General features: G+C 41.2%; 1 protein-coding gene across 5 annotated transcripts in view; it reads left to right on the top strand.

Moving 5' to 3' along the window:
* LOC133818959 (fanconi-associated nuclease 1 homolog) overlaps positions 1 to 19,028 on the top strand; it is a 62,942-nt gene that overhangs the window by 40,773 nt on the left and 3,141 nt on the right. The window contains exon 15 of one of the 5 annotated variants that reach the window (XM_062252095.1): positions 11,820 to 11,865. The exons of 3 other annotated variants lie outside the window; for them this stretch is intronic. In XM_062252095.1, coding sequence (XP_062108079.1) covers positions 11,820 to 11,865 — 46 coding nt within the window. Of the gene's footprint in view, positions 1 to 11,819; positions 11,866 to 15,130; positions 15,331 to 19,028 lie in introns of those variants that run through there. One more of the 5 variants, XM_062252094.1, reaches the window with a different exon arrangement.

Here is a 19,028-nt window from a genome sequence, read left to right as displayed (position 1 = left end):
GGACGTTTGTCGGTAGGGTCGGAGTTTCACAAACACCAAATCCCCCTCCTGAAACTCCACATGTCGCCTAGACAAATCTGCCGCTATCTTCATCTTCTGTTGTGCCTGCAGTAAATGCATCTTTAAATCGTCTAAAAATGCATCCCGGTCCTCCCATAACTGCTCGACAGCCACCGCCGTTGTGTTGCCATTCTCGTAGCGAATCAAAGTTGGAGGATCTCGGCCATAAAGTACTTTAAAAGGGGTGCATCCCAGAGCTGAGTGAAACGTCGTATTGTACCAATATTCAGCCCAAGACAGCCACTTCGCCCACACCCTCGACTTCTCGGATGCAAAACAGCGTAAATACGTCTCAAGGCAGCGATTTACCACTTCAGTTTGGCCGTCGGTCTGGGGGTGGTACGCGGTACTCCGCTTCAGTTCTGTACCTTGTAAACGAAACATTTATGTCCAAAAATTGCTGAGAAAGATGCGGTCCCGGTCAGATACTATCGAGTGCGGTATTCCATGCAACTTGACCACAAAGTCAAGGAATTTCTCAGCCACGATCCGGGCATTGAAAGGATGCCTTAGGCCAATAAAATGGCTATATTTACTCGGTCGATCCACCACTACCAATATCGAATCTACCCCTTTCGACTTGGGCAGCCCTTCAATGAAATCCATGGACACATCTTCCCAAACCCGCTCGGGCAGCAGTAGTGGTTGTAATAATCCCGCAGGGGACATGGCCATGCTCTTGTTCCGCTGACATACCTCACACTGACGCACAAAATCCGTCACCGCCTTCTTCATACCTGGCCAATACACATCCCGTCGCAATCGCTGATAAGTACGCGACTCACCTGAGTGTCCTCCAATCGGTGAGCAATGATAATCCCGCAAAAATTCTGGTAGCAAGGAAGAAGAAGCTGTCAAAACCAATCTGTCCTTGTACAATAGTCGCCCACTCTCCCAAGCGAATCCCGGAACTGCTTTCCCTTGGGTAAGGTCAGCAATCACTCTCCCGAACAGTTTGTCTTGCTGCACTTCCCGCGAGACCACATCCCAATCCAACCAAGTAGAGGAGGACAAAACAGCTCAATCCACCTGTGGCAGCCGTGAGAGTGCATCAGCCGCACTATTACCCACCCCTGGCGAAACTGAACCTGAAAATCATAACCCAATATTTTTACCAACCACTTCTGATGTTCTTGCGATACTAAACGCTGCTCTAACAGAAACTTTAAGCTCTTCTGATCTGTGCGCACTGCAAATTTCCTACCCAACAAGTAAGGTCGCCACTTCAAAATGGCTAGTACAATTGCCATGAACTCCTTCTCGTAAATTGACTTCAATTGGGCGCGCGGTTTAAGCGCTTGACTGAGATACGCAAGGGGCCGTCCCCCTTGCATGAGTACCGCCCCAATGCCATATCCCGAGGCATCTGTCTCCACCACGAAAGGCTTGGTAAAATCTGGAAGAGCCAGCACGGGCACGGATACTAGTGCTGTCTTGAGTGCTAAGAAGGCTTCAGTGGCTGCCGTTGACCACCCAAATTGGTCATTTTTCAGTTGGTCCATGAGAGGCCGTGCTATGGTCCCATAACCTGCGACAAACTTCCGGTAATAACCGGTCAACCCCAAGAAACCCCGCAACTCTTTAAATGTTGTGGGCAGCGGCCATTCAACCATGGCTTGAACTTTTGTGGGGTCAACGGCGACCCCCTCAGCTGAAATGATATGACCCAAGTATTCCAATTGAGATTGGAAGAAACAACACTTCTTGAGATTAGCATATAGCTGATGCTGTTCTAACGTCTGGAAGACCAAATCCAAATGTTCCAAGTGTGTGTCGCTGTCCGGGCTGTAAACAAGGATGTCGTCAAAGAAAACCAGCACAAATCGCCTCAAAAACGGTTTGAAAACTTCATTCATGAGGGACTGAAAAGTGGCGGGGGCATTCGTCAGCCCAAACGGCATGACAACAAACTCATAATGGCCCTCGTGGGTGCGGAAAGCCGTCTTGGGAATATCTTCCGGTTGCACTCGTATTTGGTGGTAGCCCGAACGTAAGTCTAACTTGGAAAAAATCTTGGCTCCATGCAACTCATCCAACAATTCGTCAATAACCGGAATAGGAAACTTGTCGGCGACTGTCTCTCGGTTAAGTGCTCGGTAATCAACACAGAAACGCCAGCTGCCATCCTTCTTCTTAACCAGTAAAATGGTGCTGGAATAAGGACTTGTACTTGGGCGGATTATTCCCGCGGCTAACATTTCGCCCACCAATCGTTCTGTCTCGTCCTTCTGAACTTGGGGGTAACGGTAAGGCCGCACGCTGATCGGTAAGGTTCCTGGACGCAGGGAAATGGCATGGTCACGACTCCGGTGTGGTGGTAGTGTCGACGGCACATCAAAGACCGAACTGTACATCTGAAGTAATGCCTTGGCTTTACTCGGCAGCTCTCCCACATTTGGCTCAATCGTGGACATCCCCAACTCTACCCAAACCCCTTGCCGTTCTTGTTGCAAAATCTTCTGCATGGCCTTCAGGAAACTCTGGTCTTATGCAGGGAGGGGTCACCCCGCAACGTAAAAGCTTTGCCACCAACGTTCAGCTTCATAATGTGGTCCTTCCAGTAATGGTACGTGCCCCCCAATGTCTCAAGCCACTGAATTCCCAGAATTACATCCATGCTGCCCAACGGTAGTGGTAGAAAATCAGCAACAATTTCCAACTCTTGCAAAGCCAACAGAACCGAGCGACACACCCCTTCCCCCTTGACTGCCTGTCCCGTCCCCATTTGGACCCCATACGCTTTAGTGCGAGATATGGGAAGTTGCAGCTTCGATGCTAACTTAGCGGTAAGGAAGTTGTGGGTCGCCCCACTATCAATAAGAACGACCACGTCCTGTCCACGGATACTGCCCAGTAGCTTCATCGTCTTGGGCGAAGTCAAACCCACTACCGAGTTCAGTGACACCTCCACCAATTGAGCCTCCAACCCCGTTGACGGCGGCGCATCAGGGCCCATACCCAGCAGCTCCTCAAGCGACTCGTCGGCCTCCTCCACAGGAGTATCATCCTATACCAACACAATCTGCAACTCAGGGAACTTGCACTCATGCCCCCGACGCCATTTGCCTTCACATTTGAAACACACTCCACGTGTTTTCCGATCCTGAATCTCAACTTCTGTTAGGCGACGATAGGCGGCCGCTGGTGTAGTCGGAGAAGTCGCCTGCGGTGATGTAGCCGCCGAAGAGGGAAAAGGACCTCTGGACGTATCGAGTTGCAAGGGACCCAAGTGCCGAGTTGGGATGGGGTGTGTTTTGGGCGGCCCAAGCCCAACCCGAGAAGTCCTAACCAAGGACTGATTAGCCTCTATCACCTCTGCCAATTCCATGAGTTGGGCCAAGCCCGCAGGCTTAAGGATTCGCAGTGGGCCCTGAATCTCCATCTTCAGGCCCTTGAGGAACGTGGACACCAGCATTGAATCCTCCATCGTCCCCAGCGTGGACGCCTGTAATCCTGGACCGAGGACGTCTGCCGGAGGTTCAGCAAGCGGTCGTACAGGGAACCCTTCGTGACTGGCCTGAACCGTTTGACAATCAACGACTTCAGCTCTTCCCATGAAGCAATCGGCCTCCAAAGATTCTCCAACGAAACCAATGGAGGGCCGCCCCCTCCAAACACATCACCGCAGCTTCTATTTGTTCAGCCTCCGACAACCGCTGCAACCCAAAGTACCTCTCTGCCCGATATGTCCACTCATCGGGGTCAGCCCTCGAATACACAGGCAGCTCGATCTTCCGAGCTCGGAAATCCGATCGATGGCCACCCTCGCCCCCACGAAAAGACGACCCACCCAATGGAGGAGAGCCGGCCGAAGAGTGCTCGCCTACGCCGGAGGGACGGTCAGCACCAAAACGTCCCACGGCCAACTCAGAGGCGATAAGAGCTTGGCCCTTAATCACCATCTCCAATTTCGCGGTAAGAACTGCCATATCATGCGACTGCGATTGCACTGTATCTTGAAGGGCGGACAACTGAGATTCAACCGAGTCAATTCGAGAATCCATCCTCGTGTTCGTCATGCACCCCGAACGAGTGCTCTAATACCAATTTGTTAGGCCCGACTACCTGCAGTTCTGGAATTAATCCAATAAAACAGTACCAAAACAAAAACAAGATAGAGCAAATAATCCAAGTTGACCAAGAAGTTGTGAAATGTATATTAATCAGCCAAATTGATACAATTTCCACAGGGATTCGAGAGCCTGGGACTCTCCAGCAGTAATTAGCAAAAGCTAGTACATGCATACCCTTCTCTTTCCTCCTAACTGAATATATTCAGCTACTCCTCCTTATTACCTACAATTACTAAACAACCCCTTCCTATAGACCGAACTACCCCTGGTGCGTGGACTTGGTTCTCCTAGCATAAGTGAGCCGAATAGGAGGCCTAACAGAATTTGTCATATGGTCTGAAGCTCCAGAATCTATTATCCATGGAGTGGATGACTTTTTATAACAATTTAGAGCATTTATTTCTAATACTTTGTTACCTGCATATGCAATAGAGGCAGTAGGAATACCAGATGAGGACGAGGTAGTGTTCAGTAATGCATGAAGGTGATTCATCTGCTCCTTAGTGAAGGGGCTGGACTCAGCTTCATGTGCAGAAGGGGTTCGACCTGCCTTTTCTCTCTCTGCCTTGCTTTTCCAGTTTGCTGGTTTGCCATGGATTCTCCAACAGTTCTCTCGAGTATGACGAGGTTTATTACAGAAATCACACCAAACACGTGGCTTCTCATCAGTTTTTTGCACGTATGGGGTGTTCCTGTTATATCCTGCTCCCATGGTGGCTAGCGCTGAACTTTCAACAACAGATGTAGGTGTCCTCTTTCCCAACATAACACTCCTTCGACTCTCCTCTCTTCTAACTTCAGCGAATACTTCACCAATTGGAGGTAGTGGCTGCCTTCCAATAATTCTCCCCCTCACCTCATCAAACTCAACATTGAGACCAACCAGGAACTTATAGATCTGGGTTTTCTCAATCGTTTTCTTGTGGTGTTTGCCATCTTCTGCAGATTTCCACTCATAAGTATCAAAAAGATCCAAGTCTTGCCAGATTCTTTTCAAAGAATTAAAGTACTTTGTCACGCTGTCCTCCCCTTGCTTTATTTCTCCAAGTTTGATATTTAAACCGAAAATCTGTGATTGATTTTCAAGATCAGAATAGCACATATAATTGGAGCTAATCTCTTCTTCCATAGAGTTAACAAGCCAAGCCATCACCATAGAATTTTCAGCATCCCAAGTTTCATAGGTTGAATCAGTTTCTGCTGGAGCCTTCTTTTCACAAGTCAAATACCCCATTTTTCCTCGACCTTTCATATACATCTTCACCGATTGATACCATCTTAGAAAGTTTTCTCCATTCAAGCGAATGGTAGTGATCTGGACAGTGTGAGACTCAGTAGATTTGGTAGAAAGAACAGTGGAATTGGTTTGGATGGGGTTGTTTTTGGTTGTACCTGACTCAGAATCTGACATGGTGTGATTAGGGTTAGGGTGCGATTTTTTTTTTTTTTTTCTCTTTTTCTGGCTCTGATACCAAATAGACAGATTTAGGGTAATATTTTTCTCTAATTTTATTTCTAATACACCGTAGTGTATATAACATGTACAATAATTCTATAAGGAGAAACAAATCAAATAATAAAGATACAATAAATCCCTAAACTAATTCCCTAAAAATATGGTACAATAAAATCAGAATTATTATACAGCTATACCGTATAATAATAATAATAATGAAAAACTGATTTTCCAGCATACAAAATACTTCAATTCATTGAAGCGAATATGGCAAGATTTGGATCTCATTGACACCTATGGTTGAAGATGGCAAACATCACAAGAAAACTATTGAGAAGACGCAAATTTACAAATTCTTGGCTGGTCTCAATGTGGAGTTTGATAAGGTGAGGGGGAGAATTATTGGAAGGCAGCCCTTGCCTCCAATCGGTGAAGTATTCTCGGAGGTCAGAAGGGAGGAGAGTCGAATAAGTGTTATGCTTGGAAAGAAGGTACTTTGGACCACTATTGAAGGCTCGATACTAGCTGTTGGAGGAAGTTACAGCAGGAACAATTCATATCCTCCTAAATCTGATGAAAAACCAGGAGTCTGGTGGGATTTTTGTAACAAGCCTCGCCATACTTGTGAAACTTGTTGGAGGATTGATGGAAAACTTGCAAATTGGAAGAGCAAAGTTGAGAGATCAAGTCGTACACTTGCTGCCAATGAAGTCGAGACCAATCTTTTTGAAGCTTACTGTAGTAAAAGAATAATTTTATTGTGTATCTTTTTCATAGAGTATAGGGGTATATATATACATACATAGCTTCTAATAAATATAGAAGAGGAAACGATACCTAGGAAAATAAAATACAATTGTAAATAGGAAATATGCATAGCAATAAATCTACTAACTAGGGAAAGAGAGCAGTAATAAATACACTTGAATATGTATTGACATCTTGATATTCTACACTCCCCCACAAGATGGACGATATATGCTTGTCAAACCAAGTTTGGAACTCAGATCTTGAAAATTTGGACGATGTAGAGCCTTAGTAAGGATATCAGCAATCTGAAAACGAGAAGGAACATGCTTTAGTGAGATTACTCTGCCTTCAATTTTCTCACTTATAAAATGTCTATCAATTTCCACATGTTTTGTTTTATCATGATGGACTGGATTTTTGGTTATGGCAATAGCAGCTTGATTATCACACATCATTTCTATGGAGCCTTCTACATTGATTCTGAGTTCATCCAACATTCTTTTTATCCAGATCCCTTCACATATTCCATGAGCTAAAGCACGGAATTCAGCCTCTGCACTAGTGCGAGCAACCACCTGTTGCTTTTTACTTCGCCAAGTAACCAAATTACCCCATACATAGGAGCAATAGCTAGAGGTTGACTTTCGATCAATTGGGGACCCTGCCCAATCAGCATCTGTGTAAATTTCAAGCGAGCGATTGAGAGAATTCTTAAACATGAGACCTTTTCCAGGATCCTTTTTGAGATATTTTAAGATTCGATATACAGCTTCCATGTGTCCCTCTGAAGGATTGCTCAGGAATTGACTAACTATACTGACAGCAAAGCTTATATCTGGGCGAGTATGAGTTAGATAGATCAATTTACCCACAAGACGTTGGAACTTCCCTTTGTCTGTCACTATTCCTTCACCACGAGGCTCCAATTTAATGTTAGGATCCATGGGTGTCTCTACAGGTTTGCACCCACTCATTCCCGTCTCCTTTAGAAGGTCCAAAACATGTTTCCGTTGAGAGATAGAGATACCATGACTGGAACGAGCAACTTCCATTCCTAAGAAGTACCTCAACTGCCCAAGATCCTTGATCTCAAACTCCTTAGAAAGCAAGTTCTTTAGATGATTGATTTCCTCATGATTTCCAGTAACTACTATATCATCAACATACACTATCAATAATGCAATTCTATTGTTGTATGAGTGTTTGACAAATAAAGTATGGTCAGCTTGACATTGTGAGTAACCATCTATTTTAAGTACTCTTGCAAACCTTTCAAACCAAGCACGAGGTGATTGTTTGAGCCCATAAAGAGATTTTCGAAGTTTACATACCTGGTGCTTAGAGTGGTTACTTTCAAAACCTGGCGGAACATCCATATATACCTCTTCCAAAAGATCTCCATTCAAGAATGCATTTTTAACATCTAACTGATACAATGGCCAATCTTGGTTCACAGCAACAGATAAGATGACTCGAACTGTTTAATTTGGCTACAGGAGCAAAGGTTTCCTGATAATCGATCCCATAAGATTGAGTGAAACCTCTAGCCACCAAACAAGCTTTGAATCTTTCTATGCTCCCATCAGCCTTTTGTTTTACTGAAAAGATCCATTTACATCCCACAGTCTTCTTTCCAGGAGGTAAATCAGTAATCACCCATGTCCCATTCTTTACAAGGGCTCGGATCTCTTCTAGAACAGCAGCCTTCCATTCAGGTATCAAAAGAGCTTCATGAATAGTCTTGGGAATCTGAATCTGATCTAGGGCTGAGATGAAAGCTCTGAAGTTCTGAGACAAACTTGAGTATGACAAATAATTTCGAAGTGGGTGTTGAGTGCATGACCTGACTCCTTTTCTCTGAGCAATTGGCTTGTCTAACTTTGAATCACACTCAATACGAGGGTCAAGTTTAGTTTCTTCTTGCACAATCTCAGGATTGATTGGTCTCGGATTGGACTCATGGCTTTGCTGAACTAGCACAGGCTGTTCACAGGTTTTCCTTCTTGTGTAAACCTTGATATTATTTTTTGGAGAAAGAAGGGGAATAGATTGAAATGGAGGTTCAGGATGTGTAGACTTAGGACAAGTACTAGTTGATGGCTGGTCAGGATGTGTAGACTTAGGACAAGTACTAGTTGATGGCTGGTCTAGAGGTGTTGGAATTGATGAATGAAGTTTATGAGTATTTGGCAGATTCGAATCTATAAACCATTCCCAATTCTGTGATTCATGGCTGTAGTTCTCCCCCTGAATCACAGAGTTGGAGAAGTATGGAAGGTGTTCAAAGAAAGTTACATCCATTGAGTGAAAAAATTTCTTGGAAGTAGGACAATAACATTTGTATCCCTTCTTGTTGGGTGAGTATCCAACAAAGATACATTTTGTGGCTCTTGCATCCAATTTACTTCGATTTTGACTATGGATATGAACAAATACAGTACATCCAAAGACTTTGAAAGGAATTTGCGAAGCCAAGTGAGATTTTGGAAAGTATTCAAGGAAAGTTTGCATTGGAGTTCTGAACTTTAGAATTCTAGAAGGCATTCTATTGATAAGGTAGGTTGCAGCAAGAACCGCTTCCCCCCAAAATCTCTTAGGAACAGTAGAAGTGAAGAGCAATGATCAAGCCACCTCAAGCAGATGTCTATTTTTGCGTTCTGCCACTCCATTTTGTTGTGGTGTGTCCACGCATGAACTTTGATGAACGATCCCATTAGAAACAAGGTAAGGGCCAAGAGAGGAATTGAAGAAATCTCTTGCATTATCTGTTTTGAGCACTTGAATATTCATTTGGAATTGGGTTTGAACCATAGCATGAAAGTTTTTGAAAATTTGACTTGTTTCAGATTTTTCTTTCATAAGAAAGGTCCAACTTAGGCGTGTGTGATCATCTACCAATAACAAGAACCATCTGGCACCAGTGATATTGGATATTTTTGTAGGTCCCCAAATATCACCATGAATGAGAGAGAAAGGATGAGATGATTTATAAGGCTGAGGAGGATAGTTGCTGCGGGTATGTTTTGAAAATTGGAAAACATCACATTGGAATAGTTTTGGATTTTTATTATTGAATAACGAGGGAAACAAGCGCTTTAAATACATAAAATTAGGATGACCTAATCGTTGGTGCCACAACATAATTTCACTATCCTTACTAGACTCAAAATTGGCATTTTGACACTGATAACTAGGAACACGACATGAAGAGGAATTGTTTCCTTTGAGGATGTATAAGCCAGAGCAAAGTTCAGCATTGCCAATCGTCCTCCCCGAATCCAGATCCTGAAAAACACAAGAGTTAGTCAAGAATTTAGTTTCACAGTTCAAATCTTTATTAAGTTTGCTAACTGAGAGCAAATTACAGTCAAGATCAGGAACAAATAAGACTGAATAAAGAGTCAGGGTTTTAGAGAGATGTATGGTTCCTTTCCCAGCAACTATGGCATGAGAACCATTTGCTATCCGAACGGTATGGCGACTCTTAGCTGGAGAGTATTGAGAGAAAAATGACTTGTCACCTGTCATGTGATCTGATGCGCCAGAATCGACAATCCAAGGGCTAGAAGATGACTTTGCAACATGTAGAGAATGATTATCAGACCTTGGCTGAGTGACTGCCCCTAAATCAGAAGCCATAGTTGATTGAGAAGGCCTATTGAATAGCTGTTGAAGCATCTCAAGCTAATCTTTTGTGAAAGGCACATTTTGCACATTGGGCAGGGTCTTTTCAGCTTCAACTGAGGCCATATTGCTTCTGCTGTCTCGATCTCGTCTTGGTTTCCAATCTGGTGGTTTGCCATGCAGCACCCAACAAGTCTCCTTGTAGTGCCCAGGTTTCTTACAATGATCACACCATGGTCTACCTTTACGAGACTGATTGTCATGATGTTGAGGCCCCCCACGGCTATTAAACGCTGTTGAATCGGGTATGACTCGAGTTTTGAGGGCTACCAAGGCTGATCCATCCATTTCTATAGCAGATTCAGGCTGTCCCATCATCACTTTCCTGCGACTTTCCTCTCTACGAACCTCAGAAAAAGCCTCCCGAAGACTAGGTAGAGGTTTGGTACTGAGTATACGACCTCTCACCTCATCTAAGGATTTATTAAGGCCCAAAAGAAACTTGAAAACACGTCTTTTCTCAGTGATTCGTTTGAATTGGTTGCTGTCATCTGAACACCTCCACTCATAAATTTCAAAGAGATCTAGTTGCTGCCAACATCGATTAAGGGTAGAGAAGTATGTGGTAACGGAGTTTTCACCTTGTCGAAGGTCGTGGAGGAGATTTTCCACATGAAACAATTCAGAAGTATTATCTTGGCTGGAGTAAGTATCTCGGGCTGCTTCCCAAATATCTTGTGCTGTTTTGTAGAGAAGAAAATTCTGACTTCAGTTGTCATTGAGTTGATTAACCAAGACATCACCAAGTTGTTCTCAGCACGCCAGCTCCTATATTGCGGGTCATCAACACTTGGTTGAACAGCAGCCCCAGTAACTACGTCACGTCCTCGACCACTGATGAACATCATAACAGATTGGGACCATTGAAGATAATTCTGACCGTTGAGTTTGACTGGTCACAGGAATAACAGTGCTATCTGATGGGAGCAAAGTGACCGGAGTTGAAGATTTTTGAGAATTAGTGGTGGAAGAGGAGTCGCCACTCTTTGGAGATGTGTTTCCACCATTTTCCATTGAAGCAAATAGCAAGAGATAACAAAGAAGGATGAAATAATGATAAAGAGTAGTTGACAGAAGGGCTGTACTTTTGAGGAGCAGGAGCTCTGTTTTGGTTAATGAAAAACAGAGGTGAACAGAGAAGCCAACTATGGCTCTGATACCATGAAGCTTACTGTAGTAAAAGAATAATTTTATTCTGTATCTTTTTCATAGAGTATAGGGGTATATATATACATACATAGCAGCTAATAAATACAGAAGAGGAAACGATACCTAGGAAAATAAAATACAACTGTAAATAGGAAATATGCATAGCAATAAATCTACTAACTAGGGAAAGAAAGCAGTAATAAATACACTTGAATATGTATCGACGTCTTGATATTCTACACTTTTCACTAAGGAGTAACTCAATCATCTTCATGCATTGCTGAAATCCAATTCGAACTCATGTGGTATTATTCCTACTGCTTCTGTTGCACAATCAGGTAATGAAATACATGCCTTAAACTGCCTCTTTCCATCTTATGCTTCGTGGATAATTGATTCTGGGGCTTCTGATCATATGACAAATTCTTCTAAATTCCAATATACCTTGTTTAGGAGATAAAAAAGTTAGGATTGCAGATGGTAATTTCTCACCTATTGTAGGAAAAGGTCTCGTAAAATTATCTAAGGGGATAGGTTTTAAATCTGTTCATGTTCCTAATCTCACTTGCAATCTTTTATCAATGAGTAAATTATCAAAAGATTCTAATTGTGATGTGATATTCCAAGAATCTTGTTTTCTTTTTCAGGACCGGAGTTCGGGGAAGACGATTGACAGTGCTAGGATGATTAATGGTCTCTGTTATTTTGAAGATAATATTTCTAAGAATAAAATTGCTCAATGGTTTAGTAACATTAGTTCTTTTTCTGTTCATGATCAAATAATGGTTTGGCATTATAGATTGGGCCATCCTAGTTTCTCTTATTTAAAACATTTATTTCCAACTTGTTTAAAAGGTTAAATCCTTTATTTTTTTAGTGTGAACATTGTTTAGTTGCCAAAAGCCAAGCTGGCCATAGAGAACATTATTCAACCAGCTTGAGGGGGAGTGTAGGAAAATCTTTTCCATATTTAGGAATAATTCTTTTGTAGCTGTATAGTTGATATTTTATTTATTATACATTATATTATTCTTAAATATTAGGAGAGTAGTTGAAATGTTTATTCTCTTATTTATTGTAATTATTCTTTCCCACTTTTACAAGGATATTTGTACTCAATATATACATGTTTTTTGTATTAGAAATAATATACAAAAATTACCCAATAATATCTTCTACAATAATCACACCAAACACGTGCTCGGCCATTGAAAGATGGCTGTTTTTTAGAGAAATGAGCAGTATTAGCATAAAAAATAAGGGCAGAATTTTCAAGTGGTTCACCTGATTTTTTTCCCAGCATGACATTCCGGTGAATTTCTTCATGCCCAAGTTCAGAGAACACTTTGCCTATTTGGGGCTGTCTACCAATGATATGTCCACGAACCTCATTAAATTCAACTCTAAGTCCAGCAAGAAATTTGAAGATCCGATCGTCCTCCATTTTTTTTCTAATGGTGAGCGAGATCCTTAGTGCTCTCCCATTCATAGTCATCAAACAAATTGAGATCTTGCCATATTCTCATTGGAGAATTAAAGTACTTTGTCACATCATCATCTCCTTGTTGAGTACTTCCAAGTTTTAGTTGCAGTTCAAATATTTGGGACTGATTTCCCAAATCTGAATATATTTGGGTCACCTTATCTCATAATTCTTTTGCGGTGGAAAAACACATATAGTTAGCATTAATATCTTCATTCATAGAATTGACTAACCAGGCCATATTCATGGAGTTTTCAACATCCCAAAACATCATAGTAGGGGTCAGTTTTTTCAGGTGCCTTAGTGTCTCCAGTTAGATAACCAATCTTGCATCTCCCATGCACATACATCCTCATTGATTGTGACCACCGCAAGAAATTTGCCCCATTTAGTCGTATGGAGTGATCTGGACAGTAGGATTCAGAGTGGGCTATTTTAGTGGCTGCGGTTTGAGAAGGGGTTGTGAGAACAGCAGGGAAGGCAACAGTGGTTTTAGGAATTTCAGACATGTTTTTCAATGGCTAACTGAGACCTAAACAGAGGCTAAAAGGGCTTGGAAAGAACCTGACTTTGATACCATAAAAAGGAAAAAATCTGATGTATTATTTTGATAGAATTAGAGCATTTAAATAGACAAATACAAGGTATATGACATTTGTCAATAATTTACAAAATATTCTAGACTATTCTAATCCCTAAGAATCAAGAACAAAATTATCTAAACTAGGAAACAAATATCTTTGTTGATAATTAAAAATAATTAAGACTATTATAAATAATTTATATAATTCCAAGTTGTAGAAAATATTGTTTTTTATTTTATGTTATTATTTTAATTAATTCGGTATCCCTCAAGAATGGGAAACCAATCTGTACACAATATATTTTTTCCTTTTTTGGAGGATTTTAGGTTGATTTAGTACCATTGTAATTACCCTAGAATATTTAGTATTTAATACCAAATTAGTCTATAGTTTGTAAAGTGCCTATTTAAATGGCAGTGCTCTCAAAGAAATAAATTATTAGAATATATTTTCCACATGGTATCAGAGCCAATACCCTCACCTTAAGGAATCACAATTTTTTTTCCCTCAGAAATCGTAGCCTATCCTCAGAAATTGCAGCTTTTTTTTTTCTCTTCAATATCGCTGCCTTCTCTTCTTCCTCATGGCCACCTTACCAAATCCCACCATCTCTGATGATACCACAGCCGACTCCACCATCAACAAGGGCTCTTCTAATGCCTCTCCTTCTTCCTTTGATCACCCAAACTCTCTCCAAATTACCATCCACAAATTGAACGGTCAGAATTTCTTGCAATGGTCCCAATCCGTGAAGATGTACCTGCATGGTCGCGGACGCTTGGGGTATTTGACTAGTTCTACTGCTGCTCCTGAACCTGCCAATCCATCTTATGACAAATGCGAGTCTGAGAATTCTCTTATCATGGCATGGCTGATCAACTCAATGGAGGTGGATATTGGTAAGACTTATTTGTTTTTTTCCGCTGCTCAAGAAATATGGGAAACTGTCCAGGAAGCTTTCTCAGATTTAGAGAATTCTGCTCAAGTTTTTGAACTCAAATCTCGGCTTCGGGACCAACGACAAAACTCTCTTACGATAACTCAATATTATGGTGTTCTTTATAATCTTTGGCAAGAAATTGATGTATTTTATGTTCCTGAATGGAAATGTTTTGCTGATGCCTCATTTTATCAAAAAATGCTTGATCGAGAGAGACTTTTTGATTTTCTCCATGGACTTAACCGAGACCTCGATGAGGTACGTGGTCGTCTCTTGGGAAAAAAATCCTCTTCCCACCATTCGTGAAGCTTTTGCAGAGGTTCGTAGGGAGGAGAGTCGCAAAAGAGCCATGATGGGTTCCCTTCTTGCTGCTGAAACTGAGCAATCTGCTCTTGCTACCCGACGTCCTAATATTGGTGATGATTCTCGAGGGACTCGCCGTGATCGTCCCTGGTGTACTCACTGCGGTAAGGTTGGTCATACCAAGGAGACATGTTGGAAGATTCATGGGAAACCTGCTGATTGGAAACCTCGATCCTCTATTCGTAACAATTCTGACAGCCAGGCCTTGACAGCAGCACCACCCGAGGCTTTCCCATTTTCTCCTGCCCAAATCACTCAACTCCATCAGCTATTGAGCACGACAACCAATGCTTCCGCATCTGATCCTTCGTCTACTTCCACTCAAGGTACCTCTGTTGCCTTCAATGCTCAAAAATCTGCCTTCAATGTACCACTTATACTCCTTGCTCAGGTACTCAAAAAATTAAAATAGCTAATGGTTCTCTTTCTTCTGTGGCTGGTAAATGATCTATTACATTATCATCTTCCATTATACTCCATGATGTTTTTCATGTTCTCAATCTTTCCTGTAATCTTCTTTCTGTTAGTAAAATAACCCTTGATCAGCAATGTTTTGCTTCGTTCTCACCACTTGGTTGTAATTTTCAGGATATGTCCTCGGGGAAGATGATTGGGAATGCGAAGGCATGTAGCGGGCTGTATTACTTTGATCCGTTTCCTCCTGCTCAACACTTTTATTTCTAGTTGTATTTCTACCAATAATAATGATATAATCCGGTGGCATTATAGGCTAGGTTACCCTAGTTTTTCATATTTAAAATATTTATTTCCTAAATTGTTTTAGAATAAAGACTTGAGCTTACTTAAATGTGAAATTTGTCAATTCGCCAAACATACACGTGCTGTTTTTCGTTCTATCCCCTACAAATCAACTTAGCCTTTTAATCTTATTCATAGTGATATATGGGGACCATCTCGAATAACCAATACTACAAATACAAAATAGTTTATCACTTTTATTGATGATCACACACGTGTTAATTGGGTGTTTTTGCTTAAATCCAAATTTGATGCTGTCATGATTTTTAAAAATTTCCACTCTATAGTCAAAAATCAATTCAATGCAAATCTCCAAGTCTTACACACCGACAATGGAACTGAATATTTCAACACAATCTTAGGTGATTATCTTCTTTCTCATGGCATGGTGCATAAAAGTTCGTGTGCAGGCACACCCCAACAAAATGGGATTGCTGAACGAAAAAATAGACACCTATTGGAAATTGCTAGAGCAATTATGTTCACAACCTCAGTTCCAAAACATTTTTGGGGTGAGGCTATCCTCACTTCTGCCTATCTTATCAATAGAATGCTCTCTCGAGTGTTGAACTTTTGCACTCCTCTATCTATGCTTCTCAAGGTATATCCAAATACACCGCTGGTTTCTAATCTTCCCTTGAAAACATTTGGGTGTGTTACTTATGTTTATGTTCTCAGTCCAAACCGATCTAAGTTTGATCCTAGAGCCCTTAAATGCGTCTTTTTGGGTTATTCTTCTACAAAAAAGGGATACAAGTGCTATCATCCCCCTACTCGTCGTCTCTATGTCTCCATAGATGTTACATTTCATGAAGAAAAACCCTTTTATCCCAACCTTTCACTTCAGGGAGGGACAGTGAGTGATGTTTCTAGTTGGGATACCTGTCTTCCCAAGGCTTTTCCTGAAATTTCAGAGTTTCCAAACTCATCTGAGCAACAACAATCTCAGCCACCTAAGACTAAGGAGCTCTTAGTCTACTCTCGGCGACCAAAACATCATCAAGTAATACAGTCCACTAATGCTCCAACATCTCATGAATCTGATCCAGAGACTACTCCTGATGTAAGTAATCCTTCTCTTGAACCTATTTTACTTGATAATATTCCTAATGTTGAGTCTTCCAGTGTGATTAAACCTGAGTATGAGTTACCTATTGCCAAAAGAAAGGGAGTTCGGAGTTGTACTCAACACCCACTGTCCAGATATGTTTGCTATAGTAAACTCACTCCTCACTATAGAGCCTTCCTGTCAAAAGTTGAGCAAGTGGTAGTTCTCAAGGATATTGCCGAGGCATTTGCACAAAAAGAATGGAAGCAAGCAGTGTATGACGAAATTGGGGCGTTAGAAGCCAACACCACATGGACAATTGTCAATCGGCCTAGAGATAAACATGTGGTAGGGTGTAAATGGGTGTTTACAGTTAAGCACAAGGCTGATGGAACAATTGACCGGTACAAGGCAAGACTACTTGCAAAGGGGTTCACTCAAACATATGAAGTAGATTACAACGAGACATTTGCTCTTGTTGCAAAGCTAAATACTGTGAGGGTCCTGTTATCTATTGCTGCCAATCTAGATTGGCCCTTACAGCAGCTAGACATCAAAAATGCCTTTCTCAATGGATATTTGGAGGAAGAAGTTTATATGAGAATTCCTCCAGGCTTCGAAGACAGATATGGAAAAGAGAATGTATGTCATCTGAAAAAATCTCTCTATGGTCTAAAACAGTCTCCAAGGGCGTGGTTCGAAAGATTTAATTTGGTGAAAAAGGCATGGTTACAAACAAGCTCAATTTGATCATGCACTGTTTTTCAAACACTCACAAAAGGGTAAGGTGACTATCCTCATTGTTTATGTCGATGATATGATAATAACAAGTGATGATTATGAAGAGCAAGACAAGCTTAAAGGTGTACTAGCCTAGGAGTTTGAAGTGAAAGACCTTGGACCTATGAAATACTTTCTAGGTATGGAGGTGGCAAGGACTAAACAAGGAATTTCAGTATCACAGAGAATACATTCTGGATCTTCTCGAAGAAACCGGAATGAGTGGTTGTAAACCTGTAGCAACTCCAGTTGAACCAAAAGGCAAGTACAAAAAGAATACGAAAGAGAAGACGGTAGACAAGGGAATGTATCAACGATTAGTGGGTAAACTAATCTACTTGTCTCATACCCGACCCGACATTGCTTTCGCCGTGAGCCTGGTTAGTCAATATATGCACAATCCTCTTGAAGAACATTTAGAAGCTGTGTACAGAATCTTACGTTACCTAAAGAAAACACCTGGGACTGGCTTATTGTTCAAGAAAAATGAAAAACGAGGTGTTGAGGCATTCACCGATGCTGATTGGGCAGGATCAGTTGAGGATAGAAGATCAATCACTGGCTATTGTACTAAAGTTTGGGGGAACTTAGTTACTTGGAGAAGTAAAAAACAGTCAGTAGTAGCTCGAAGTAGTGCAGAAGCGGAACTTAGAGCTCTTGCTCAAGGAGTATGCGAGCTAATCTGGATTAAACGTATATTTGTAGAGCTGAAACTTCAAAGAACGAAGCTTTTAAAGTTATATAGTGACAACAAATCAGCAATCAGCATTGCACATAACCCAGTTCATCATGATAGGACAAAGCATGTGGAAGTGGATAGACACTTCATTAAAGAAAAAATTGAAGAGAAAGAGTTATGTGTTGTGTATGTTCCCAGCAAACAATAGCAGGCTGATATTCTAACTAAAGGCTTATCGAAAGACAGTTTTAATGAGATTGTTTTCAAGCTGGGCATGTGGAATCTCTATGCACCAGCTTGAGGGAGGGTGTAGAAAATATTGTTTTTTATTTTCTGTTATTATTTTAATTAATTCGGTATCCCTCAAGAATGGGAAACCAATCTGTACACTATTTTTTCCTTTTTTGGAGGATTTTAGGTTGATTTAGTACCATTGTAATTACCCTAGAATATTTGGTATTTAATACCAAATTAATCTATAGTTTGTAAAGTGCCTATTTAAATGGCAGTGCTCTCAAAGAAATAACATATCAGAATATATTTTCCACAGTTTTCCATCCTAAAAGGGATACGGTATAATAATAATAAAAAAAAATTATTTCCTACACTCTCCCTCAAGTAGGTGCATAGAGATTCCACATGCCAAGTTTGCAAACTAACTCATTAAAATTTTCTTTAGATAAACCCTTAGTATATCTGCCCGTTGTTGCTTGTTGGGAATGTAAACAACACAATTCCCTTCCATCAATTTTTTCTTTGATGAAATGTTTGTCCACTTCTACATGCTTGGTTCTGTCGTGATGACCTGGATTATGTGCTATGCTGATTGTTGTTTTGTTGTCACTATACAGCTTCAGATGCTTGGTTCTTTGGAGTTTTAACTCTTCAAGTATGCGCTTGATCCAGATCAGTTCAAATACTCCCTAAGCGAGAGCTCTAAGTTCTACTTTGACACTACTTCGAGCTACTACCGGTTGCTTCTTCTCCAAGTCACTAAGTTCCCCCAAACCTTAGTATAATACCCAGTAGTTGACCTTCTATCCTCAATTGATTCTGCCCAATCCGCATCTGTGAAGGCCTCAATACCTCTTTCTTCGTTCTTCTTGAACAATATTCCAGTCCCTGGAGTTTTCTTCAAATAGTGCAAGATTCTGTACACAGCTTCCAAGTGTTCTTCTAAAAGATTGTGCATATATTGAGTGACTAAGCTCATAGCAAAC

This window comes from Humulus lupulus, chromosome 2, assembly GCF_963169125.1.
Source record: "Humulus lupulus chromosome 2, drHumLupu1.1, whole genome shotgun sequence".
Classification (NCBI taxonomy): Eukaryota; Viridiplantae; Streptophyta; class Magnoliopsida; order Rosales; family Cannabaceae; genus Humulus; species Humulus lupulus.
This window is presented reverse-complemented; position numbering and strand designations above follow the sequence as displayed.